The sequence below is a fragment of the Sturnira hondurensis genome, unplaced genomic scaffold (assembly GCF_014824575.4).
Source record: "Sturnira hondurensis isolate 20B ecotype Veracruz unplaced genomic scaffold, ASM1482457v3 Scaffold0025370, whole genome shotgun sequence".
NCBI lineage: Eukaryota > Metazoa > Chordata > Mammalia > Chiroptera > Phyllostomidae > Sturnira > Sturnira hondurensis.
The window spans coordinates 5,353,419-5,379,256 of record NW_028098001.1 but is presented as its reverse complement, the minus strand read 5'-3'; the positions used below and the strand labels follow the sequence as shown (position 1 = coordinate 5,379,256).

At 40.6% G+C, this 25,838-nt stretch overlaps 2 protein-coding genes across 5 annotated transcripts in view; both read left to right on the top strand.

Annotated features, from left to right (window-relative positions):
- CASP8AP2 (caspase 8 associated protein 2) overlaps positions 1 to 10,131 on the top strand; it is a 30,233-nt gene extending 20,102 nt beyond the window's left edge. Inside the window, exons 8-11 of one of the 3 annotated variants that reach the window (XM_037039275.1) lie at positions 69 to 3,189; positions 4,137 to 4,236; positions 4,986 to 5,038; positions 9,951 to 10,131. In XM_037039275.1, the coding sequence (XP_036895170.1) occupies positions 69 to 3,189; positions 4,137 to 4,236; positions 4,986 to 5,038; positions 9,951 to 9,981 (3,305 nt within the window). In that variant the 3' untranslated portion in view covers positions 9,982 to 10,131. Of the gene's footprint in view, positions 1 to 68; positions 3,190 to 4,136; positions 4,237 to 4,985; positions 5,433 to 6,726; positions 7,338 to 9,950 lie in introns of those variants that run through there. The other 2 variants (XM_037039277.1, XM_037039276.1) reach the window with 2 other exon arrangements.
- A 5,340-nt stretch (positions 10,132 to 15,471) lies between these two features.
- On the top strand, positions 15,472 to 24,438 carry GJA10 (gap junction protein alpha 10). 2 transcript variants are annotated; one of them, XM_037039279.1, is made up of 3 exons: positions 15,472 to 15,546; positions 15,958 to 17,414; positions 24,230 to 24,438. In XM_037039279.1, the coding sequence occupies exons 2-3, from the start codon at positions 15,975 to 15,977 to the stop codon at positions 24,266 to 24,268; spliced, it is 1,479 nt and encodes a 492-aa protein (XP_036895174.1). In that variant the 5' UTR covers positions 15,472 to 15,546; positions 15,958 to 15,974; the 3' UTR covers positions 24,269 to 24,438. The 2 variants fall into 2 exon arrangements, with proteins under 2 accessions (XP_036895174.1, XP_036895173.1); XM_037039278.1 differs by lacking the exon at positions 24,230 to 24,438 and having other exon boundaries at positions 15,958 to 17,829.
- Positions 24,439 to 25,838: the final 1,400 nt, after the last annotated feature.

Sequence of the window (25,838 nt, the reverse complement as noted above, 5' to 3'; positions counted from 1 at the left end):
ATATGGAAATGTCAAGTGACTAAGATTCGGCGGTCATGTGACTACAATATACTTTTTATCTCCCACAGATGTATTTCCACCAAATTCAGCTAATTCTACCTCCAAGAGTCAGTCTGACCTCAACAAGGAAAATCAGAAACCAATTTGCAAATCTGTCAAATTTACAGAACTAGACTCCCATAAGAATTCATCTTTAGATGAATTAGAAGAAGGAGAAATTATAAGTGACAGTGAAAACTCTAAGCAACAAAAAAATTTTGAAGAAAATACCAAACCTAGAGTTTCTACTGAAATGCAGAACAGAAGAACTAGCCCAGGAAGTAGGAAAAGTACTGGACATTTGGATAAGGACAAAAGGGAAAAATCTATAAAAACTCAGCAGACAAAAAGGAAATGGAATAAAAGACAAAGTGAATCCAGTAGATCTTCAAAAACAGAGAAGAAAGATAAGACAGTGAGCACCTCTGTCCTGGAAAAAATAGTTCCAATTATTGCTGTACCCTCTTCTGTCCGAGAGGTTATGCACATGTTACGAATGATAAGAAAACATGTAAGAAAAAACTATATGAAATTCAAGGTAAAATTTCCATTGAAACAATTTCATAGAATTATTGAGTCAGCAATTTTAAGTTTTACATCACTCATTAAACACCTTGACTTATCCAAAATTTCTAAGTCAGTGACTACTTTACAGAAGAGTCTTTGTGATGTTATAGAATCCAAACTTAAGCAAGTTAAAAAGAATGGCATAGTGGATCGTTTATTTGAACAGCAACTACCAGATATGAAAAAAAAAGCATGGAAATTTGTAGATGAACAACTTGATTATTTGTTTGCAAAGCTTAAGAAAATCTTAATAAAATACTGTGATTTCACAAACTTTGGTAGTGACAGTGATGAAGGGAAATTTGAAAAAAATAAAGAGAAAACACAATATTCAAATTGTCAGAAGAGGAATATGGTCAACTCTAGCAAAGAAATGCTGAAAGAGAAATCCTCAAAATCAGAAGATTCTATTTATAATAGATCTTCACTGGGATGTAAAAAGTCTGAGGGAAAGCGTCAAGACCAAAATAACTCCAGTATTAACACAGTAAAGCATGATATTAAAAAAAACTTTAACACTTGCTTTGATAATATTAGATGCTCTCAATCTGAAGAGCACTCCTTGGAACTAAACTGTCTGAATACCCCAAAGCCAGGAAAAATGGAAGGCAGCATGATAGAGGATACACAGACTTCCCAGCAGGCAGCTTTGAAGCCAGAACGCTGTTTTGAGATTCTTACTGAACAGCAAGCATCTAGCCTCACTTTTAATTTAGTGAGTGATGCACAGATGGGTGAAATATTTAAAAGTTTGTTGCAAGGTTCTGATCTTTTGGACAACAGTGTTAATTGTAATGAAAAAAGTGAGTGGGAGTTAAAGACTCCAGAGAAACAGCTGCTAGAAAGTCTTAAGTGTGAATCTATACCAGCTTGTACAACGGAAGAGCTGGTTACTGATGTAGTTTCTCCATGTCCTAAAATGATCAGTGATGATAATTGGTCATTATTATCATCTGAGAAAGGTCCATCTCTGTCTTCAGGGCTTTCGTTGCCAGTTCATCCTGATGTGTTGGATGAAAGTTGTATGTTTGAAGTGTCCACTAACATAGCTTTAAGTAAAGATAATGCATGTAGTTCAGAAAAGAGCAAGCCCAGCATTTCTTCCATACTTCTTGAAGATCTAGCAGTATCTTTAACAGTGCCATCACCTCTGAAGTCAGATGGTCATCTCAGTTTCTTAAAGCCTGAAGTTTTATCTAGTTCAACTCCTGAAGAAGTTATTAGTGCCCATTTTAGTGAAGATGCCTTACTTGAGGAAGAAGATGCATCTGAACAAGATATTCACTTAGCTTTGGAGTCTGATAATTCAAGCAGTAAATCAAGTTGTTCATCGTGGACAAGTCGGTCTGTTACTCCAGGCTTTCAATACCACCCTAATCTGCCCATGCATGCTGTCATAATGGAGAAGTCCAATGATCATTTCATTGTGAAAATACGGCATACGGCACCATCTACCTCTACTAGCCTTACACAGAATGTGGTGGCTAATGAGTCGTTGGCATCTTTGCCCAGAGTGGGAAAGGAAGCTGATGTCGCAGAGAAGGAATGTATTTCAACTCAGGACACAGTTTTTAAATCTGTGGAGGAATTGAAACATTCCAATGAAAATGCTGACAGCAACAAATTAGCTCATGAAGAGCAGGGCTGTATGATACAAACACAGGTTCCTGATATATATGAATTTCTGAAAGATGCTTCAGGTAAAGTGGATCATAGTAATGAAGTGGCTGATAAGTGCTTGAAGTTGCATCAAGTATGGGAACCAAAAGTACCTGAAAGCATTGCAGGATTGCCTTTGATGGAAGACATTCCACATTCTGTTGAGAGCCATCTTCCAAACACATATGTAGACCTCACAAAAGATCCAGTCGCTGAGACTAAAAACTTGGGGGAGTTCATAGAAGTAACAGTTTTAAACATGAATCAGTTGAGATGTTCTGGAAGCAATTTGGATCAGAATGCTCAAATCTTAGACAATGTGCAGCCTGATACTGTTGATGCTTTTATTGATTTGACACAAGATGTTTCAAGTGAGAGTAAAAGTGAAGATAACCATCCTACTTTAGCAGTTGGACACTTGGGGTGTCAGGTGTTTTGTGTAGATGAAGATAAGGAAGAAAAGGTGCAAGTGGCAAGCAAGCCTTCAGAATGCATGGCTGAGGAAGCTTATATCGATTTGACCTCAGACTCTCCTAATTCATGTGAAGTAAAGAAGGATTTAAGATCAGAACCAGCATCAAATTCTGATATTTCAGAGTTGACTGCAACTTTGGATAATGCTCACAAAAAGAGAAAAAACCTTTCTAATCTAAATCATTCTTGCCAGAAAAAACAGAGAAAGGAAACAGACTTAAACAATAAGGAAAAGACCAAGAAAATTACCCAAAATTCTGGTGAGAATGGTGAAGATCACCGAAGAAAAGCCACTAAGAAAAAGGCCCCTGCAGTGACTAAAGATCCCTCATTGTTAAAGACAAGCGCAGGCATTAAGGACCCACCAGCAGCACCTGGCATTTCTCCTGTAAACCTTTCTGCGAAGAATATCATTAAAAAGAAAGGAGAAGTTATAGTTTCATGGACAAGGTAAGGATCTTATGAGACATTTAGATCACCAGGAAATTTTGAGAGGCCAGAAATCTATTCTCTCATGTCATCATAGTTATATCTTATCCTGAAATAAGGAAAGTGAGGACTTCAAACGTAGCCAAGATTAATAGAGGACATGTTCTGGGATAATACAACAATGCCTCTTAAGGATGTGTATTAGCACCATGGGTAGAACTTTTCATCAATGAAAAGTGGATTGTGTTTTAACCTCACTTTTTTTTAATTTAAAAAAATACTTTAAAAAATACTTTTATTTGTAAATAATTGGTATAATCACATTTTAGAAAGGAAGAATGACAAGTAGTGAAATAGGGCAGAAAGTCTGAGCCTTTATAATTTGAGTTTTTCCCTAAACGAAGAGTTTTAAAAAAGTCTTGTAAACAGGTTGTACTTTTGACTTTTATGTGAACTTTTAAAGAAATACAGATTTAAAGACCTCGTTTAAGACAAGGGAGCCATTGGACTCAGTGGTTCATGATCTTCAAACTTAACTAGAATGCATAAGGAAGGAAGCTGAATTTTGTTGAATTTCAGGTAACTTAACAGCATAGGAAAGTCTCAGAGACTGTAATAAAAGACAGGGAATTGAAAGGTTTGGATTCTATTTTACGTTTGTTCTTTTGCTTATATTGAGTCTGTCATGGTTAGGCCCTCGTTTTTAAAATAAAATTAAAAACCTATACTTTTGTCATTAGAATAATCAGTATGTTTATAAAATTTTGGAAATACATATGAGCTTAGAGCTAAAAATCATCCATAACTTTATTTCTCAGAGGTAACCATTTTCCATGTTGTGAAGTACACTTTCTTTTTTCTATGGGTTGTAATAAAAATGTCACCTATTAGTGGACATTAAGGCAGTGGAGATTTTGTTAGCTTTCTGCTGTAATCTACAAAAGCTAAATAACATTTTCCCTCCATAGAAATGATGACCGGGAAATTTTAATGGAGTGTCAGAAAAGTGGGCCATCAATGAAAACATTTTCTTATGTAGCTGCCAAGTTGAATAAAAATTCATCTCAGGTAACTTTGCAAGTTCTATATCTCTGTAGTTTCACAGATGTTACTAGTCTATTTTTTAAAGATTTTATTTTTTATTTTTAGAGGGGAAGGGAGGGAGACAGAGAAAGAGAAAAACATTGATGTGCAATAGAAACATTGATCAGTTGCCTCATGGGCACCGCAGTTGGGAACCAGCCTACAACCCAGGCATGTGCCCTGCCTGGGAATTGAACTGGCAATTCTCTACCAATTGAGCCATGCCAGAGGGCCAGATGTCACTACTCTAAATACCTAGACTTCAGTTTTAACATGTTTAAAATATATAAATACTTCTTTAAAAGTATGGCTGTTCATGTGGGACTGTTAAAAACTTGGTGATTGTGGAAGAACAGTTCTATTTTTTTTCTTTTGTCTTACCAATTTGACCTCAAACAATTTTGTAATGTTTACTTGTTTAAGAAAGGTTAATATTGAGACTTGACTTGGGGTGATGAACACACAATACAATATACAGATGATGTATTATGGAATTATATACCTGAAACCTATATAATTTTATTAACCAGTGTCACTCCAATTAAAAAAGTTGAATAGTGAAAAGTTAAACTAGCAGTCACCTTAGTATGAAGATACTTACTCTTCTAGGTGTTACTTTATTTCTTTATTATTAACAGTAACTTTCTTTAGATGTTTTATGAAAATAGTCCTTATAGGTTTTTTAAAAATCTTATTGAGATATTTATAATTAACACTCACTTTTAACTTTCCAGGTCTCAGAAAGATTCCAGCAGCTATTGAAGCTCTTTGAAAAGTCAAAATGCAGGTAGTTAATGGTTATACTACAGGAGACTCATAAAATAAATATTAGATACTGTAACTGCAGTCAGTGGAGTGTTAGTCATTGAAGATGTGAGTAGTGGGTGAGAGACATCCAGTTGATTTCCTGCTTCATTCACAGCTTGGAGGATGATTGTTCGTAGTAATCTAAGGTCACCACATCCACAGGAGGTGCTCAGTTGCAGTTTACATCACCATGGCAACCCTCCTTAACCTTCTGACTGCTGATGAGTCTAAGGTGGGGGAAGTCCCATTTGATGATTCATAAGAAACATTTTTATAAATGAAAAATAAGTGTTCTTGAATAACAATGTTTCACAGGCAATGAATTCTGTGCACTCATAATTTAATATTTTTTGCATACATTTAAAAAATATATATATTTTATGGTGCCTGGGATGATGCTCCAACCAACTGAGCCACTGGGCCAGGACTATATTTTAAATTAGTGCTAAAATCGTCTGAAATATAAAAATAGACATTTAAAACATTAAATCCATTGTCATCTGAACAGATGACATGATTTACCTTGTAAAATTATTAATAATGTGGACAGACATGTTTCCTCAGTTTTTTAGGGCCATTTTTGTACAGGTTTGTTAAGATAACAATGTTTATCAGCAGGATTTTCTTTGTAAGAAGTCAGTTGCTTACATATTTGGACTTCACATAAGAAAAATTGTAAAGATATTTAACATAACACTTTTTCAGTCAATTTGTAGTCATAATTATTTAAATGCAAAACACCCAGTTTTAAATTAAATTAAGTTCAAATTAAATCTAATTGGAATAGGAACCATATTTGGCCATAGACCTCAGTGTGAATGGGTTCTTAATACATTTTGAGTTATAAATCTACTTCTAGACTGGATATATCTTTTACATAGACATTTTATATATAAATGTCTATATGTAATGTAGTTTCAAAAGTAATGTAAATGTCAAAAGTAATTTGAGAGGAAACTATTAATTTCAGTATCCTCTCAAAACAGCTAGTTTGCTAATGAGATCTTCAGAAGATATTTGGTAGTTTATTGTGAAGTTAAAATTCTATTTATACAATTTAGAATGTGAGATTTAATAATGGGGAATTAGAAAAAAAAGCTTAGTCTAAAGAACCTTTAAAAATAGTTTAAGGCAACAATGACATTGTTTTTCAGATTTGCTGTGCTTTAAAATTTTCACTACCTTTAAGAAATTAAACCAAATTTTTTGTTTTACCTGAATATTATCTTAAAATGTGACTTCCATTCTCTTATGAAGATAATGTGCATTCATGGAAGAATTAACTTGTATTTGGAAGCGATGCTTATTAGTTTAAAATTTCCAAATTTCATTATAAATCTTTTATTGAATTTGATACCTGAGATTTTATTTGCTTGTGTAATAGCTCAATTAATGTGTTATTTCATTCCTGGTTTGTCTCTTAACTGACCCCCCCCCCCCCCCCAAGTATTAAAGTCTCATTAAATTGTTTTCAAAATCAAAGTGCAATGATGCTCGCTTTGGCAGCACATATACTAAAACTGGAAAGTGTAATGATCAAGTTTCCAAACTTATTTCATGAAGCTTTAACATCAGTATTAACTATGTGGAACTCATTTAAAGGAACAACACTTATGAAATGGTCATATAAAAATAGAATCATAACTTTAGCATTTTCTTACATTACAGATAAGCTGAATTCCCGGGAGTCTAAATTGATAATGCTTACTGCACAGGAGCTTGGAGTTCCTCATGTTCTGAATGAGGGTGCAGAGGGCAGTTTCACGACATTTGCTTACTAGATAATCTATATTTGCTATAACTTGCTGACTCTAATCTCAAGTCAGCTTGTTCCAGTCATCAGTCTGATTTGCTTATTGGTTATTGGTCAAGATACTTATTTTTAAACAGGTTATAACTTGTTATTGAGATAAAAGCAACAACAATATAATATTGAGACCTTAGTTTTGATATTTCAAAGAAATGAGTTTTTCTAGATATTTAAAAATAGTTTTGTAGCATTAAAAATTAACCATTATTTACCTTGTTTTCATATATTTTTATTTGGTTTTCTAATTGCCTCTCATTTTGGTAAATTGTAAAGTAATTTAAATAGTGTATCTGTAAATATGTATACTTAAAATGATGTAAAATACTTTGTGTATCTGTGTTTGTGTGTATCATACACATAAATGGCTTTGCCTAGCCAATAATTTTTTTTATCTGTATAAAACTTTTTGTATAAAGTTTGCTTTGGATATCAGTAATGTATAAATAAAACCATATAAAGTTCTGTTATAGTTTGATTAGAAGTATTTTTTTACTGTGTTTGGATAAGAGTGAAAAAAGGTGAAACTCCTGGGGGACATGCAAAGTGATCGTGCAATGGTTCTAGGTAGGGGTGTGGGTTGCTGAATTTCAGTGAGTAGATTCATTAGAGAAAACCAGTTGCCTCTTTCTGCTTTCTCAGCACAGCTTCTGAAACTGTGAACCAGACCTCACTGCAGGCGTCTTCACAGATAACGTCAGGGCAGCACAGGAAGCTCTTTTGGGTGAAGATTTGGAGAAAATAAGTAAAGATTGACTACCTTGAGCATTATTGTTTGTTTTTCCCTCTCCAGATTATAGAACTGGTTATTATCTAGGCCCAGAAGTGCCTTAGGAAATTATCATTTTTTCTATGGTGTCTGAAGGGGAAGCCCTCATCTGGAGGACACTGGTAGAGAACAAACTGAAATAATTAACTGGTTTTGTAGTCCCTCGGCTGTCCACCCCATTGCTTATTTTCTTTCCTCTCTTTGAACCTCCAACATAGCCTAGAGGGCTGGCTTTCAGTTCTTGCCCAGTGTGTAATGTCACTCAGAAAGGCCCGTACCACCAGGTTAAATGAGTTCACAAGCCAAAGTAAAGGGACAACTAAGGTGCCAGTGATTCAAAGGAAAACAAGGCCATCAGGAATTAAAAATAAAGTCAATAAACGCAGCCCTGGCTGGTGTAGCTAAGTTGGTTGGACATTTTCTGTAAACCACAAGGTCACTGGTTCAATTCATGGTTGGGGCACATGACTGGGTTGCAGGTTTGGTCCCCAGCTGGGGCACATGCAGGATGTAACTGATTGATGTTTCTCTCCCTCTCCTTCTCCCTCCCTTTTCCTCTCTCTAAAATCAGTAAAAGAAAAAAGTTTTAAGCCAATAAACATTTTTTTAAAAGGAAGATTTTGGTAGTGTGACACAAGAATAAGAAATAAGTATAAATGTAAAAACTTTAACAGTGAAATGCAGTAAAAATGAAATGGATAAAACTGAAGAATGAATTAGTGAGTTGGAAATTCAGATTGAGAAACTCCTGGAAAGAAAGGAAAAAAAAGATAACCAAATAGTAAATATGAATGTAGATTTAAGTGAGATAATGGACAGAAGATGTGCCAATGTTCAGGTAACAAAAGAGGTCCAGAAGAGGAAGCAAAAGATTGAAGGGCCATAGAATGTCCAGAGACAGAGAAGGAAGTACCTCCATCTAGTCATACAGTGAAATTAAGAGTATCAAAGACAATGAGCCCTGATAAGCATAGCTCAATGGGCCGGGTGTCACCACAAACTGAAAGGTCTCTGGTTTGATTCCTGGGCAGGGCACATGCTTGAGTTTCGGGTCAGGTCCCCAGTTGGGAGCGTGAGGGAGACGACTGATCACTGTTTTTCTTATACATCATGTTTCCCTCTTTTCTCTTCTCCCTAAAAATAAATAAATCTTTAAAAAAGTATCAAAAGATAATGAGAAAAATCTAAAAGCTTTTAAACAGTAAATTAGGTTGATCTCAGTCTTTTCAAGAGCAATACTAGCTGTAAGAAAGTGTTTTTGAAGTACTGGACCTAATATTTTACATCGGTTTATATTGTTACTCAAATATAAGGGCTTAAAAATACTAAGATTTACCATTCGGAGATCCATGTTGTAAACAGTTTTTGAGAAAACACTTAACAAAAAGAAGTCCAGGAGATAAAAGAGCTGGGGGTTAAGAGTGGTGGGATATTTTGGTAACGGGTGTATAGGAGGAGAAGGATAAAAAAGGAAGTATATTAATAATAAACCAGAATTTTAAAACAATATCAACATGATGAAGGTCAAGGGACCGTAAGGATGTTAAAGTTCTTGCCTTGTTAGGATGAAGGTATAGCTATAAAAATGTTGAACTTTTAAAAGTGAAGTATGTCACTCAGAAAAGTGCACAAAGTTGGTGTAGCCACTGTGGAAAGCAGTATACAGATACCTCAAAAAACTAAAAATGGATCTGCCTTTTGACCCAGTGATCCCACTTCTGGGAATATGTCTGAAGGAACCCCAAACACTAATTTTGAAAGAATGTAAGCACCACTATGTTCATTGCAGTGTTATTTACAATCACCAAGATTTGGAAGCAGCCCATGTGTCCATCAATAGATGAATGGATATAACTACAGGACATTGACATAATGGAATACTACTTGGCCAATAAAGAAAATTTTACCCTTTGTGACAGTGTGACCTGGAGAACATTGTGCTAAGTGAAATAAACCAATCAGAGGAAGACAAATACCACATGATTTCACTGATATATGGGATGTAAGGAAGAAATAACTAATGAGGAAAATGGGGACAGTCTCGATGGAGAGCAGGATGAAAGCTAGTAGGGGTGGGGAGGTTAGGGGGTGGAGAGACTGAGCCAAAAGGAAAAAGGTAAAAGGTCAAATAGTTCAGTGGGTTGGGCATTGTCCTGCAAACAGATGTCACTGGTTTGATTCCTGGTCCGGGTGCATGCCTGGGTTGTGGGTTCAGTCTTGGTCGGGGCACGTACAGGAGGCAACCAGTCGATGTTTCTTTCTCTCCCTCACTTCCCCTCTTTCTAAAATAAATAAACAAACAAAATATTTGTAAAGGAAGATCATGAATGAGCAGGAAGCACAATGAGAGGAGTCAAAAGTGGATCTGAAGGACAAAGAGAAGCTACTTTGTCATTTCCTTTGTCTCCGTCTGTGTAGAGATGGCACAGAACATTTCCAGAACTAACAAGGCAGAGAGAGGTAAGGGAACTGGGTCTGGATTATCTGAAGGTGGGGTACCTTGTCCCTCAAAAATTGAGAGATTCTGAAAAAGACAAATAGAAACCCCAAGTTTTTAAGAAAAAAAGATTATGAATGGATGTTTATTTTTATCAATAATTTCTCCCTTTATTTTGTGAATGTGGTATATCACATTGATTTTTAAAAATATTATGTGAACCTTGTAATCTTAGAATAAGCCTAATGTTAATATATTATATACTCTTTATGGAATGTTAGAGTTGGTTTGCTAATGGTTTGTTTAGGATAGTCTGCAATGTTTTTTTTTTTTTTTTGACCAGATTGACCTAAAAATGTTCTTAAGACATGACAAAATCATGTCTTGTCAGATTTCATTACCTAGGTTGTTAGGCTAGCTTCATGAAATGAAGTTCTTTTTTATTTCTATTCTCTGTAAGAGGTACATACACGATGGGAACTTTTTTTTTAAGTGGGGGTGGAAGGGAGAGAGAAAGGGAGAGAAACATCGATTGGTTACCCCTCATGCGTGCCCTGACAGGGACCGAACCTGCAACCCAGGCATGTGCCCTTACCAGGAATTGAACCAGTGACCTTTTGCTTTGCGGGATGGCACCCAACTAACTAATTGAGCCACACCGGTCCAGGTTGAAATGAGGTTTTTTTGAAGAGAAAATGTGTAAAATGCCATAATGGCATTTCTCCTGGAAACCCTTGTTTTCCCATTGAAGGTGCCTTTGAGTATCCTTAGCAGATGAGATGAGGGACTTGACACGGATGAACTTTCCTCTCCAGCTGTTGCTCCTGTCTGTGTACATGACTTCCTCTCCCTTTAGTGTTATGTTGGCTTTCACAACCCTAAATGCTTTACAGACGCTCTGTAGAAGGCCAACAGCTCGCTCTTCCATCACCAGGTGAATGAAGTGGCCTGACGCGTATCAGCCCCATTGACTAGCACAAAGGCAGCAGCTAGTGGAACTGGCACCCGCGTGCATCTTCATCTTTTGCTTTTCTATCCTGGGACAGTTACTCTCTCTAACATTTCTGTTCCCTGTTGCCTCTCCAAGTGTGTCTTGGGCGTGCCAGTGACTCTGTCCTACATTCAGCATAACTTTCCGAGAGTGGCAGTGGGAATGTTGAAAAATCTTGTTCTCTGTGGCAGTGGTGCTCACCCCTTAGTGTGCTGATTGCCTGCGGAGAGCTTGGGGTGAAGGTATGGGAGAGTCACCTAGTCTGTGCCTCTGTCGCTTTCAGATTCTCTACTTAGAAAAAAGTGTTCTTGAGCTGTCTATGTCAGCCTAATAGAACATGTGATCTACAGACAGGCGCAGCCCCCCTCCATGGTCTAAAAATGCTTCATCTCGTTTGGACGCTTCTCTTTCCAGCACAGCATGATCTGCAGGAACCCTGGGGGTTGGCTTGTCCCTCCATTATTACTTGTTCACATTTGATGAAGCTAGACTCACCCGAGGCAGCTGTTGACAAAATCGGACATGACCCATTGATCTGTGACATCGATTCTTAGAGCAATTAATCGACAGATCGCTGTAACCATTCCCAAATAATAAAGGAAAATTCTAATTTGTTTCACTTTTCACTTTCAAATATGATACACCAAGACTGGCTGCAGCATGGTGTCAGTTAGAAAGAAACAATGCAAGAGAATCGCAAGACACCAAAGGCCATGTTGACCTCGGGAGAGGACTAGGGTGGACTCCATCGATCGAAGCTGCTGTGCTCATTCTGGACGGGCCCCCCGGCCAGCTGAGCAGACGCTTTATGTCTGCAGCCAGCAGCCGCTGTCCCACTAAGTAGCCACACATGGTCCCTCCTTCAGGTTTTCTGAGCTCAGTCATTTTTGGGGTCCACCTGTAAGGTAAGTGGTAAATATGTGGGTTTTCTCGTTTATAGAACTACAGGAAATCCCTGTGGGGATAAAAAGATAAGATGTAACATAAAATTTAGGAAAGAAACACCAGCTTTTTACAAAGGAAATGCTAGATTAATATTTGATAATAAAAGAAAATTCAACAATATTTCTAGGAACTATAGTCGTTTAATGGCAAAAAGTAGTTATTTTTAGTAAACAGGAATATTTGTCTAAAGGATCTGGCCTTTGCATGCCAGTATGAACGATTGTATTTCTGTTTTTCATGTTGGCCTAGTTCTCTTTTACTCGGTGTTTAAAAGTAATACTTTTCAAATTTTTAAGGATACAGTGGCAAAAGGAAGTATTAAATAATTTAAGTCAAGTAGAGAATAAGTTAATGACATGAGTTAGCTTTTTCACCTTAGAGTTTTTATATAAAATAGAAGCTCTAGATTTTTTTCAGTGTTAAAGTTATTTTGTAACAAAGACTAATGGTCAGAAGTTTTTAAGTGAATGACTATGGGAAATGAACTGAACTCAGTGAGGGATGAGAGGACTTAGTAAATTCTTGTTTCAGTTAATGAGGTACAAGTCCAAAATTTTTAAATCCAATTTTTATTTGGGAGTACTTTATATGACTACATTGTTAATTTTTGAATTTTAAGCAATTTACAAGTACATGGAGTAAAAGATAAAAGTCTCATTAATACCCCCTTCAAATTCGGAGAGAATCTATTTTTTAATTTTATTTTAAACGTTGTCTATATACATGCGTGCACATACAGGTATACATTTACACAGACGGATTGCCTGGGATCAGAATCAGCCGTGCAGCTTTAGAAGAAGAGCCATTTTCTTTTTGCCTCCCCCCTCTTCCTCCGAATTCCCCCTCCTTTCTCGTCACCTCCCACAGGCCTCCAGTCACCCACAGCAACTTCCTGGTGTGTGTCCTTACGCTCTTTTCCCTCCATGCTCATGTAATCACATGCATATACATCCTATATATGCACACATAATTACGTACATTTGCCTGATTTCGTTTTGCTCAGTGATACACAGTCTCACACTGAACCTGTGGATCCACTGATTTGGGGAGAATTGGCATCTTCACAAATGGTAACTGAGGGTGTGACTCCATGAGTATGGCGTATCCCACTAGTGCTACACTTAAATAGCGGTATGTGCATGGGTGTTTGGCCCTGGCAACTGTTCTCTCCTTGAAGCTCCATCCTGCTTTGGTTTCAGCGGCATGACCCTCATGTTTCCCCTCTTTCTCTCTCGAGCCATTTCCTATTTTCATGTGTAGACATTTTTCCCCATGGTATTTCTCAGGTTTCTGTCATTGCCTCGCTTTTCTTTCTAGTTCCCGAGTGCTCTCATCTCCCTATTCAGGGACTGTTCACAAATGTTTAAATGTTTATCTCTGGTTTGCCAGAGATAAACGACTGTTCTGTTGTTGTTGTTCTCTGGAGCCAAGTGCTTTCTGGACATTGCCACTTAAAATTTTTTGAATTTTCTTTTTTTTTTAGATTTTATTTATTTTATCTTTAGAGGGGAAGGAGAGAGGGAGAGAAACATCAATGTATGGTTGCCTTTCATGTGTCCCCTGCTGGGAGTTGGCCTGCAGGGAACTGGCCTGCAACCCAGGCATGTGCCCTGACTGGGAATCGAACCGCGATCGTCTGATTCACAGGCCCATGCTCAATCCACTGAGCTACGCCAGCCAGGGCTGAATTTTATTTTTCAATGACAGCTGACATTCAGTATGATTTTATATTGGTTTCAGGTGCACAGCATTGTGGTTAGACAATCAGAATTTACAAAGTGCTCCCCCGATTCTTCAACTGTCCACCTAGAACCATACGCAGTTGTTACAATATTTTGACCATATTCCCTGTGCTGTACGTTACATCCTTGTGAATAGTCTGTAACGATCAATCTGTACTTCTCAATCCCTTTACCTTTTTCACCCACCCCAACCTCTCCCCTCTGAATCTGTTTCTTTGTTGGTTTGTTTTGTTCTTTAGATTCTGCATAGAAATGAAATCATGTGGTATTTGTCTTTCTCTGTCTGCCTGACTTCACTTAGAATAACCCTCTAGGTCCACCCATGCTGTCACAAATGGTAAGATTCCATTCTTTTTTATGGCCATTTCCACTCTGCCATTTAGTTTCATTGGGTAAGAATCTATGTTTTTTCCAATTATAATTTGTGTCATTGATGTGCTTAGAAAGCCTTTCTCTACTTCGAGATGGTAAAGTATTCTTTTACATTTTATTTTAATACTTTCACAGTTTACTTTTTTTAGATTTAACACTTTATCCAGAATTTATACAAGGTGGGGAAAAAGTAGGCCTATACTCGTTCCTATGGAAAATAATACAATAATTAATTAATAATACAAGAGCACACTGTTTTGCATACTCACGACTATACACCTACTTTTGCCCAACCCTGTATTTGTGTTTGCAGATAAGTAGGAATTTTTTTTTATGTTTTTGCTCTTGTAATTTTGTTTTGATACTCATTTGCTTTTTTTCACTATATGTCCATTTTATATGTTGGTGGGAGTGCTAAGTACTGGGAGGGCTGGGCCAGGTGTATCTTGTTCATTGCTGAATTTCCTGACATCTAATAGGTGCTATTAAGATTTTAGTAAATAAGGTCCTGGCTGGCATAGCTCAGTGGATTGAGCATGGGCCTGTGAACCAGAGGATCACGGTTCGATTCCCAGTCAGGGCACATGCCTGGGTTGCAGGCCGGTTGCCTGCAGGCCAACTCCCAGCAGGGGACACACAAAAGGCAACCATACACTGATGTTTCTCTCTCTCTCCTTCCCCTTTAAAGGTAAATAAATAAAATCTTTAAAAAAAAGATTTTGGTAAATATTGAAGGAATAAATTATAGAAGGAGACAATTGTTTTTACTATTTGTTTTGACATAATAACACTTTCCTATTTTTCCTCCATATATTTTATATTTGGAAGTCTTCCACATCTTATGAGATTTTAACCTACCAAGTATTTTAACCTCATTGAACCTTGAAAAACACGGATTTTTTTCAGGGTAAACTAAATAACTCGTTCATGTCAGCTATGCCTTAATTCTTTCCCAAATCCAAGGCTTGCTAGAGAAGCAATTTATATTCACTTTTCTTCTAAGACAGCAAACTTCCATGAAAACATGCTTTTTGGAGGTAATCTTATGTCTTATTGCTGTTACTGTTTCTGTGCCTTCTTGGTCTTTACTGCTATTCCATGCCAGTTTCTGAGGGTTTATTTGACTGATTTCTGTTTTCCTTGTACTTTTAGTCTTGCAGTGGGAGCCATGGATAATATATAATGAGGACTTTTGTTTTTCTATTGATGACTACTCCAGTGAGAAGAATGAGTTTTACAATGAAAAGACAATTCAGTCCGCTATCATTTATTGATGCTGTCTGTATGCAAAGACCAAAAATGCTATAGATAGTCCCTCTGTGTACTTATATCTTGCACATTTTTTCTCTGTGAAGGACACACTTTCCAAGGAAAGGGGACATAAGACACAGCCATCACACAACTCACTTTAATTACAGTGCCACGGTAAGACATATTAAAGATCATGTAGGATGTGTGGTAAATGGGGCATCGCAGATGGGTTGACAAGTGAGCAAAATTATGGGATGGATGGCACTGTATGAATACAAGGGCCAATGAATATGCTAAAATGACAGTCAAGGTTGTGTGGGAGAGAAAAGGATAGGAAGGAAATGGGATCAGATTGAGGAGGGCCTTTAGTTTTTTTGTCCCCCCCCCCAAAAAAAACCCCTGATATTCTTTGGAACCATCCTATCTCATCAAGCATGGGTTGCAAATATTAGGGCTGGAAACCCTTTCATAGCTTTACTGAAATAAAAAAAGAACCTGCTATTTTGCTGAGCCTGAGCCTTTCTATATTACATCCATGGATGTTATTAACCTCCGCCTTTGTATGTTTTATTTTTTTTATTTCAGACGTTAGTCTTCTTACCATGGGGGATTGGAACTTATTGGGTGGCATTCTAGAGGAAGTTCACTCTCACTCAACCATAGTGGGGAAAATCTGGCTGACCATCCTCTTCATTTTCCGAATGCTGGTACTTGGTGTGGCTGCTGAAGATGTCTGGGATGATGAACAGTCAGCATTTGCCTGCAACACCCAGCAGCCAGGTTGCAACAATGTCTGTTATGACCATGCATTCCCTATCTCTTTGATCAGATTCTGGGTCTTACAGATCATCTTCGTGTCTTCTCCCTCTCTGGTGTATATGGGCCATGCCCTTTATAGACTCAGGGCCTTTGAAAAGGAGAGACAGAGGAAAAAGTCACACCTTAGAGCCCACATGGAGAAGCCAGGGCTTGAATTGGAGGAGCAACAAAGGATAGATCGACAACTGAGGAGGTTAGAGGAACAGAAGAGGATCCACAAAGTCCCTCTGAAAGGATGTCTACTGCGTACTTATGTCTTACACATCTTGATCAGATCTGTGCTGGAAGTAGGGTTTATGATAGGCCAGTATGTTCTCTATGGGTTTCAAATGTACTCCCTCTACAAATGCACTCAACCTCCATGCCCCAATGCAGTGGATTGCTTTGTATCCAGGCCCACAGAGAAGACCATTTTTATGCTCTTTATGCACAGCATTGCAGCCATCTCTCTGTTCCTTAATGTGCTAGAAATATTTCACCTGGGGATCAGGAAAATCATGAGGGCACTTTATGACAAGTCAGGCACTGACGGCGTGGAGGATGAAAGGGGCCCTCCATTTCATTTGAAAAAATATTCAGTGACCCAGCAGTGTATGATTTCCTCCCCCTTGTCTGAAAGAATCTTTGTACCCCAAGCCAATAGTCAGCAACAAGTCACCCAAGTGACTGTGCCGAAGTCTAAAACCTTGTGGCAAACCCCACAGGCCAAGCAACTTGAGGTAGACACCTGCGGTGGTAAAAATGACTGGGCTGAGAGGGATCAGCACAGCGGACAGCTCCACGCCCACAGCCCCTGTCTGTGGGATGACTGCGTTAGAATTCAGCACCCGGGACAGCAACCAGATCATTCCTCCTTTGGCACGCAGACTGCAAGGTCCCAGTCCTGGCTAGGTATGCCCACGGCTCCAAGGCACTGTCCATCCTATGCGATAGGAACCAGAGGGCAGTCCCAGGACTCGCAGCCCTCAGGGGAGCCTCTCACAGGTCTGCACAGTCACTGCAGAGACAGCGATGGCAGCCCGAGAGAGAGTGGGGTCTGGACAGACAGACCTCGCTCGGGTGGTCGAAAGGCCAGCTTTCTGTCCAGATTGATGTCTGAAAAAGGAGAGCTTCACAGTGACTCAGGAAGCTCCAGTGCCCAGCATAGCTCTCACTTAGACTCCCCATACCAGGAGAACAGCCCCTCGCTTCTGCCTTCAGCCACTGGGCACAGAACCTCAATGGTGAGTAAAGACAGGCTGACTGATCCGGGAACTGTTGGAAGAGGTGTTCCGCTTGGGCTCCTTCTTAGCCTCCTCTTTCCTCTTTTGTGGTGTGCCTATGTTTGTGTTGAGAGAGAGGGTGAGGAGGAGAGGGAGGTTAATTTGTGGAGGTTTAAATGAATCCATTCAATAAATTCAGTCAAACCCAATTCATAAAATAAGCTTAATTGAAAACTTACTTTATATCAGCCTGACTTTTAGGTGCTGGGTGTGTAAATGGATAAGATGGCATCTATGCCATCAAAGGGCTCAGAATCTGGGCGGGACACTTAGAGAAGTAAACATGCAAATGTGATTAAGTGTAAAGTGCATCTTGGGGGTTTGGGCAAAGGAGGGAGTTGTCACTTTTTTGGATGGGGCAGAAAAACCTTCGTAGTTTTTTAATTTTTCAATTGCAGTTGACACTTAATATTATATTAGTCTCAGGTGTACAGCATAGTGGTTAGACATTTATATAACTTACAAAGTGATTGCCTTTGATAAGTCTAGTGCCTACCTGGCACTGTACATAGTCATTACAATGTATTAGTTCTATTCCCTAGGCTGTGCTTTACACCTCCATGACTTTTTTGTAACTGCTAATTAGTACTTTTTAATCCCTTCACTTTTTTACCCAACCTCCTCCCGCCTGGCAACCATCCATTTGTTCTCTGTGTCTACAAGTTTGTTTCTGTTTTGTTTGTTCACTTATTTTATTTTTTAAAAATAAGTGAAGTCATATGGTATTTGACTTATTTCACTTAGCGTAATACCCTCTAGGTTCATCCATGCTGTCACAAATGGTCAGGTTTCTTTCTTTTTTATGACCAAGTAATATTCCATTGCATATATGTACCACATTTTCTAAAAGTTTCACAGTTGAAGTGCCTTGAACTGAGTCTTCAAGGATGTGAAGAGTTTTCTAGACCTAGTGAACTGGGGTACCTGGGAGTGGCCACCCCAATCAAGGGGGCCATGCAGACAAAGCCTTGAGGTGTGGCACAGCAGGGCTCTCTGGGGACTCACATCTGGCTGGGGCACAGAGCAGTAGGAAGGCTGTGCAGACAGGGAGGCTGGAGAAGGGAGATGGAGGCCTTGAGGGCGGGTGATGGAGGACTGAGAAAGGACGTGCAGCAGAGGGGTGCCTGGGTCAGAGCCGCACTTCAGAGACCTCTTTCCGTCACAGTGTGGAGAACGGGCCCGAGGAGGGGTCGTTGGTGACCTTGAGTTGCTCTCGTCTCACCAAGGAAGGAGGGGTACTCTAGTGTTTTAATAGCTCTGGGGTTTAAAAGTCATATACAAATATTTGGGGACATATTTCATAAAGACTAAAATCAATATTGTATTGATTTTAATTTCATTCTCTGAAAAGCCACCATGGAATAAATATTCTGTGACCACTGTAAGACATAATGGGTATTTATTGTGAATTCTTTTCAATTCTGGGAAAAAGAATGACACTTTACCCACTGCTCCTGACAGTTGTTTATCATGAAAAAAAAAAAAAACTCTTCCAAGTTTAGAATGGGGACTTCCCCATTAAACTCACTTGCTTGAGGTCACACACCTGCTTTTTCCTTTGATTCATTCTTTTTTAAAAAATATAATTTACATGATACATATTCTTTTTTTTAAATATATTTTATTGATCATACCATTACAGTTGTTCTATTCCCCCCCTTCAATCCCCTCCACCCACACCCTCCCTCCCCCACCATTCTCCCCCCCTTAGTTTATAACCATGTGTCTCACATTCTTTGGATTCTATATTTCCCCCACTATTCTCGCCCTCCCCCCTATCTATTTTCTACCTACCATCTATGCTATTTTCTGTGCCTTCTCCCCTCTTCTCCCCCTCCCACCCCCCTGTTTCTAACCCTCCATGTGTTCTTCATTTCTATGGTTCCACTCCTGATCTAGCTGTCTTCTTGGTTTGCTTTTGTTTTAGGTGTGGTTGTTAATAACTGTGTGTTTGCTGTCCTTTCACTGTTCATCTTTTTCATCTTCTTTTTCTTAGATAAGTCCCTTTNGCCCTCACACGTTCCTCTAATTTGTAACTTTGTTCCTCTAATTTGTGACTATAATCAACCAGTTCTGTGAGCATCCTGATAAATAGTGTCCTGAATTGTGCTTCTGAGAGGCTGGCAATTTCTCGGTCACTTAGAGTTATTGGCTCTGGGACTTTGAGTTCTTCTTGTGCCATCTTTTGGGTTGTTCGTGCCTGTTCCATAGCAGGATCAGAGCCCTAAAGTGTTCACTAGAACAGGGCAACTCAGTCGCTGGGTTGTGACGTTGTATGTGGGGGCGGGGTCAAAGAGGGACGATGGCTCTCACTGGTATTGCAGGGCAACTAAGTCGCTGGGTTGTGACGCTGTATGTGGGGGCGGGGTCAAAGAGGGACTATGGCGTCCTGTCCGCCGCCTGCCGCCACGGCCCTCACCAGTGCCACAGTTGCTGCCGTCACCGGGCCCACGCGTTTCGTCCCACTGCACGCGGATACATATTCTTTTTAAAAATATTATTTATTTATTTATATTTAGAGGGGAAGGGAAGGAGAGAGGGAGAGAAATATCAATGTATGGTTGCCTCTCGTGAGTCCCCTGCTGGGAACTGGCCTGCAACCCAGGCTTCTGCCCTGACAGGGAATCAAACCTCGATCATCTGGTTTGCAGGCCCGCAGCTCAATCCACTGAGCTACACCAGCCAGGGCTTTCCTTTGATTCATTCTTTGTGTTAATAATAAGTCCTTCTAACTCAGTTTCATATCTCCTATGAATTTAAAGATATTTTGCTACTGCAGTAAAGCCATAACTCGAGGATGAATCATCCTACCTGGATTTTTCCTAAAACGCTTCTCTCAAACTGACGCTCATTTCTTGTCAGTGACCTAGGAGATGGAGTTCAGCATTGATGTGTGGGCATTGGGGCCCCTACGCCAAACCACAGCTGGCTTCTCAACTCTGCCTACAAATTACAGTCATCTGGGAACATAAAATTTTTTTTTGCATGCCCAGGATCTATCAATCCCAAACAAACTACAATCTTGGGAGATGGGAGGCAGAATCAGCTTTTTTCACCCCCCACGGTGATGGCAATGTGCAGCCAAGGCTGGGAACCACTTTTTAGACTAACCTTGTAGGTGTCTCCTCCTTCTTATCTGCGTTTGGGGAGTCAAGAAGACGGTTTTTGTTCTCAGGCCCACACTCCATCCACTGAGCTGTACCAGCCAGGGCTCTAGAAGACTATTTTTATCATGTTCCCTTTCTTGTAACTCCTTCCATGGGGGAGGAGGCCTTGTATGGGCAGAGAATGAGGGAGAGATGGCAATGTTTAGTTGAGGCGGACTTTAAAAATTCTTCAGATTATCTTCTGGGAGAGAAGTTAGCCATGCTCAGGAGTCTTGAGTAGTGATTTTCAGCTGGTGTGCCACAAGAATTCATTATTACTAATATTTCATGTATTTATTTAATATTTATTTATTATTAGAGAAAGGGGAAGGGAGAGAGAAGGAAAGGGAGAGAGACATAATGGGCAAGAGAAACATCGATCAGTTGCCTCTTGCACACCCCCAGCTGGGGACCTGGCTCTCAACCCAGGCATGTGGCCTGAGCAGGAATCTAATTGGTGATCCTTTGATTTGCAGGATGACACCCAACCCCCTGAGCCACACTAGTCAGTCACAATAACTTTTTAAGCCTGCAATACCTGACTAATTAGGGGCGAACCCCCTTTCCCTTAGATTGTCAAATAAAAAATGAGTGACAACAGCCAACACAACAATTGCCATCTGGTGTGAGTGAGTCAACATTATACCTACTTTTTGTCTGATCAGCCAAAAAAATATATTTTTTGGTGTGTTGCAGAATTTTAGCCATTAGTTTATATGTGCTGTGAGATAAAGAAGGATGAAAATCTCCAGCCTGGAGAACAGGAGATAAAATGCTAGACTCTAGTTTTTATCTTCCTCGTTCTTCCCTGTGTTTTATGTTTCTAAGAATGCGGAACAGTGCCTTCGGCCGCTGAGCCTATGGTCACTCTTCCCCAAGCCTCTTACGGAGTCCACAGGCCACTTCGCTCCCCACATGCAGGGGAGTCTCGGGATTGAGGCCGCGGCTGCCAGGTCCAAGTGCTGGGACTGGGCTGGCATATCACGCTTCTTGTAAACAGAAGGGTCTTCAGCAGAAATTAGTGCAGCAGACAGGGTTAGGGCCATCCACTTTTTATACAGACTGTAAACTGATTTTTACACTGTTTTAGGTCCTAGAGGGCAGAATTTTAGGACTCAATCAGACTTTCCAGCCTCCAGAACTTGAAAAATAAATTTATGTTCTTTTTTTAAATTTGAAAAAAGGGTGGGGAGAGAAAGAGAGAGAAGGAGGGAGAGAGAATGTTGCTTCCCTGTATGCGCCCTGACCAGGACCGGGACTGGACCAGCAACTGAGACATGGTCCTGACTGGAAATCAAACCTGCAATCTTTCAGTTTAAGGGACAGTGCTCCTGTCTGTGGTACCTGGTTATAATGGCCTGAACAGACTAAGGCAAGGGGTAGGGGTGCAGTCAGGGGGACCAGCTAGGAGGCTTGCAGTGGCCCAGGCAGAAAGAAGCATGTTAGAGCAGGGGCACCACCATCGATGGTTTGGAAGAACAGGGTGTTCCACCCCCCCCTTTATTTACCGTTTTTCAAGTTCAAGTAATTCATGCTCATTGAAATACATTCAAGCCATATAAAAGAACACAGGGTAAAATGTGAACTTGACCATGAGAGGGTTCACCTCTTCTCATTCTGTCTCCTGGAGTCAGTTCCCCCTTCTTTCCCTGAAGACAACTGCTGTGAACAGCATGAGCTGTGTCCCCCATCCTTCCTCGGTGCATTCTGGATCCATCTTTGGAGACAAATACGTGTGCCCACATGTCTTATTTGTTTTTAAAAATATAAATGTGATCACAGTACAGAGATGTCTCTGCAATTTGCTTTTGCTCAAATCATGATAGGTCTCAGGGATCTTTCCATGTCGGCATCCGTGGCACCGCCTCAGTGTTATGTTAACTCCGGCCTTTCCACGGTGTGGATGCACCATGAGGGGCTCGACGGCCATTCAGCCAGTGCACCTTTTTTCCTACTGCAGTGTCTCAGTGACTGTTCCATGCATGTAGCTTTGAAGGGTACCTGGAAGTGGGATTATTGGTTGTAGTGGGCTTGCATATTTTACTCGGTGATGGATGCTGTCAAGCTGAGCGACGTGTATCCCCTTCCTTCTGAGCACAGCAGCACCTCTTTCGCCACGCTCTCGCCACTAGCAGACACTATCTCCCCTGATCCAGTCTAATGGGCTAAAAATGTTTCCTTTTGTTTTACTTACTTATCTATTTATTGTTTGCTTGTTTCCCCCCTTGTTTTAATTTACTTTACTGTGATTACAAGGAAGTTCGTTCATATGTTTATTTGCCACCTGTATTTTTTGAAAGACTTTTTATTTTACTTTTAGAGAGAGGGGAAGGAAGGGAGAGGGAGGGAAAGAGAAACATTGATGTGTGAGAAAAATATTGATCAGTTGCCTCTAGCATGCCCCCAACTGGGGATGTGGCCCACAGTCCAGGCATGTGCCCTGACTGGGAATTGAACCTGTGATCTTTCGGTTCAAAGGCCAACACTAGATCCACCGAGTCACACCAGCCAGGGTGCCATCTGTATTTTTTTTCTTACCCGAGGACATTTTTTTCATTGCTTTTAGAGAGAGGAGAAAGGGGCTAGGGGAGAGAGACAGAGAGAGAGAGAGAGAGCAAGAGAGAGAGAAATATCAACTGGTTGCCTCTTGCAGGCTCCCTGACCGGGAATCAAACCCACAATCTTTTGGTGTACAGAATGATGCTCTAACCAACCAACTGAGCCATACTGGCCAAGGGGCCATCTATATTTTTACCATGAATTGTCCTTGTCTGTTTTTCTGCTGGAATATTTGTCTTTCTTCTGATTCCTAGAAACTCATACAGTGTTATATTAACTCTTTTTTCTATATATATAATAAAATTTTCAGCCTGCTTGTCTCTTATCTCTATTTATGGCATTCTAAATTTTTTACTGTATCAAATCTAAAATCTCTGTTACTTCTAAGTTCTTTGTCTCATTTGGGAAGGTCTTTTTTGACTCAGCATCATTAACAAGAATTATCAGATAGGTGTTAGAGCATGGGTTGTCATAATTTATTGAACTCCTTGACTGAGAAGTTCTACGTGATATATCAGTTACCAAAGACTCTGAGGAAGAGACACACAATTTATTAAGGGCCTGGCTGTGGTCTAGACTCTGCCATAGGCTTCTGCCATGGGCTTCGCCTGTCTGACCCAACCCAAGCTTTTTCTCCAATATCTCTTTGCTGCCATTTGCTCTTCCTGGGCGAGGAACCCTAAGTTTAGCATCTTTTTAGGATTAAGGATAGATCATTACAAAATGGATCATTCCACATTTGGATCAGTTTTCTCTTCCACATTTTACAATGCCAGAAATCTGGCTATTTGCAGAGTGGGCAAAGATGGAGCTAGGAAAATTGGGCTTTTTAGTTTGGGCCCTAGATTTTTGACAAAACAACACCTGGAGAAAGAGGAGGAGGTGGCAGGTGGGATTTAGGCAATGGGACCTCCCGAATGGTGCTCCTCTGAGGCAATGCAGGGAGAACTGTCTCCTGCAGCCGGTTGTGATGGGTCCTTGGTATTTGTGCCAAACGAAGAGTCCCAAGTGGGTGGGCAGGACTGACTTTCGCAAGCCCTATGAGTCTGTTTTGTTTCCTGTCTCTTTCAGAACATGCTTCTAGAACTTTCATCCGTTATGAAAAAATAATGCATGCCTCAGGCCAGAAAACGGGACCTTGGAGCAACTGGCGTCTGCAGGAGAAAAGTTGCACTTGGTCAGCTCACTCCGAGGGAGGACTGTGGGAACCGCCCCCTCCAGAGAAACGCCCAGCCAGCGACGGGTGTGTGCAGCGAGCTCCCAGCTGGGTTCACCCAACGCAGGAGGCCCTTCCCTGCTCGGGGCTGGGGCCAGCCTCGCACAGCGCCTCGCACAGCGCCCACAGCGAATCTGGTCTCTGCGCAGATTCCATGCGCAGGTGGGGGTCAGGCAGGGAGGAAGTGGGCACCGTGGGAAAAGTCTAGGAGTAAGAGCTGTTGTCATCCTGAGGGGAGAAGGATTGGGATGCAGCCACCTGTTTCCTACCCAGCAGCCCAGGGGGACACTGTGCTGAGAGGCCACCCCCTGCTGTGCTGCGGCAGCAGCAGCAACAGTTTGGACACTTGAGCCCGGGTCCAGAGCAAGCCAGGAGGCTGCTCTGTGTCTGTGAAGGAGACGTTGACGAGAAACTTCCTTTTTTCCCCTCTTTCATTAGTTCATTTCTTAGGGATGAGCCAGCTGGATTTTTGTCCATAAATGCCATGGCATAAAATACTGACTGGCCCTGTTCTGTGTGGCTCAGTTAGTTGGGTGTCATCCTGCAAACTGAGATTGTGGGTTAGATTCCCCATCAGGGCACATGCCTAGGCTGTGGGTTCGGTCCTGTCAGGGCACATACAGAAGGCAAGCAATTGATGCGTCTCTCTCACATTGATGTTTCTATCCCTGTCTTTCTCCCACCTTTTCCCTCACTCTAAAATTAAAAAAATACATGTTCTTGGGTGAAGATTAATAAAGTTAAAAAATATTGGTTATAACCCTGGCAAACACAAACACTGAATGATTTTATTCTTTATTCTTCTGCGAGATTGTCAGTGGGGGCGCCGTGACTGTGGGCCGCCGCCCCCACCAGGACCTCGTCTGGACTTCCAGGAAGTGACTGCAGGGGGCGCCTCTTTCTCACAGTCCCCACCCTGCCAGAGGTCCTGCCAACCAGCAAAGGTGCATCAAAAAGCACTTAATGCTTCTTTTAAAAAATGATTGTATTTATTTATTTTTAGAGAGAGGGGAAGGGAGAGAGAGGAGAGGGAGAAAGACATCAGTGTGTGGTTGCCTCTCTTACACTCCCTACTGGTGACCCAGCCCACAACCCAGACACGTGCGCTGATCAGGAATTGAACCTCGACCCTTTAGTTTGCCAGCCGCCATGCAATCCACTGAGCCATACCAGCGTGGGCCACTTAGTGCTTGTTACAGAGCACAGAGTCATGGCCATGGCTGTGAGAGATGCACTAATTAGCCCATCATTAGGCTGATTGGCACTGTTTGAGTTCTGAGAGCCATAAAGGTGCGCTCAGTTCCCATGGAAGAGCCATTTCTTCATCCCCTACCCTGTGGCCAGACTGTCCTCCAGTCTGGCCACGCACCTCGTGATAAAGGCTTCAATTTGGTGCAGTGTCAGAAAGCTCTGCATCATCTATGTCCTGTGAGATAAAATCCAATCTCTTTAGGCTGGCACACA

Coding starts and splice junctions, on each gene's coding strand:
- GJA10 (XM_037039278.1), top strand. CDS start 15,975: ATGGGGGATTGGAACTTATTGGGTGGCATTCTAGAGGAAGTTCACTCT.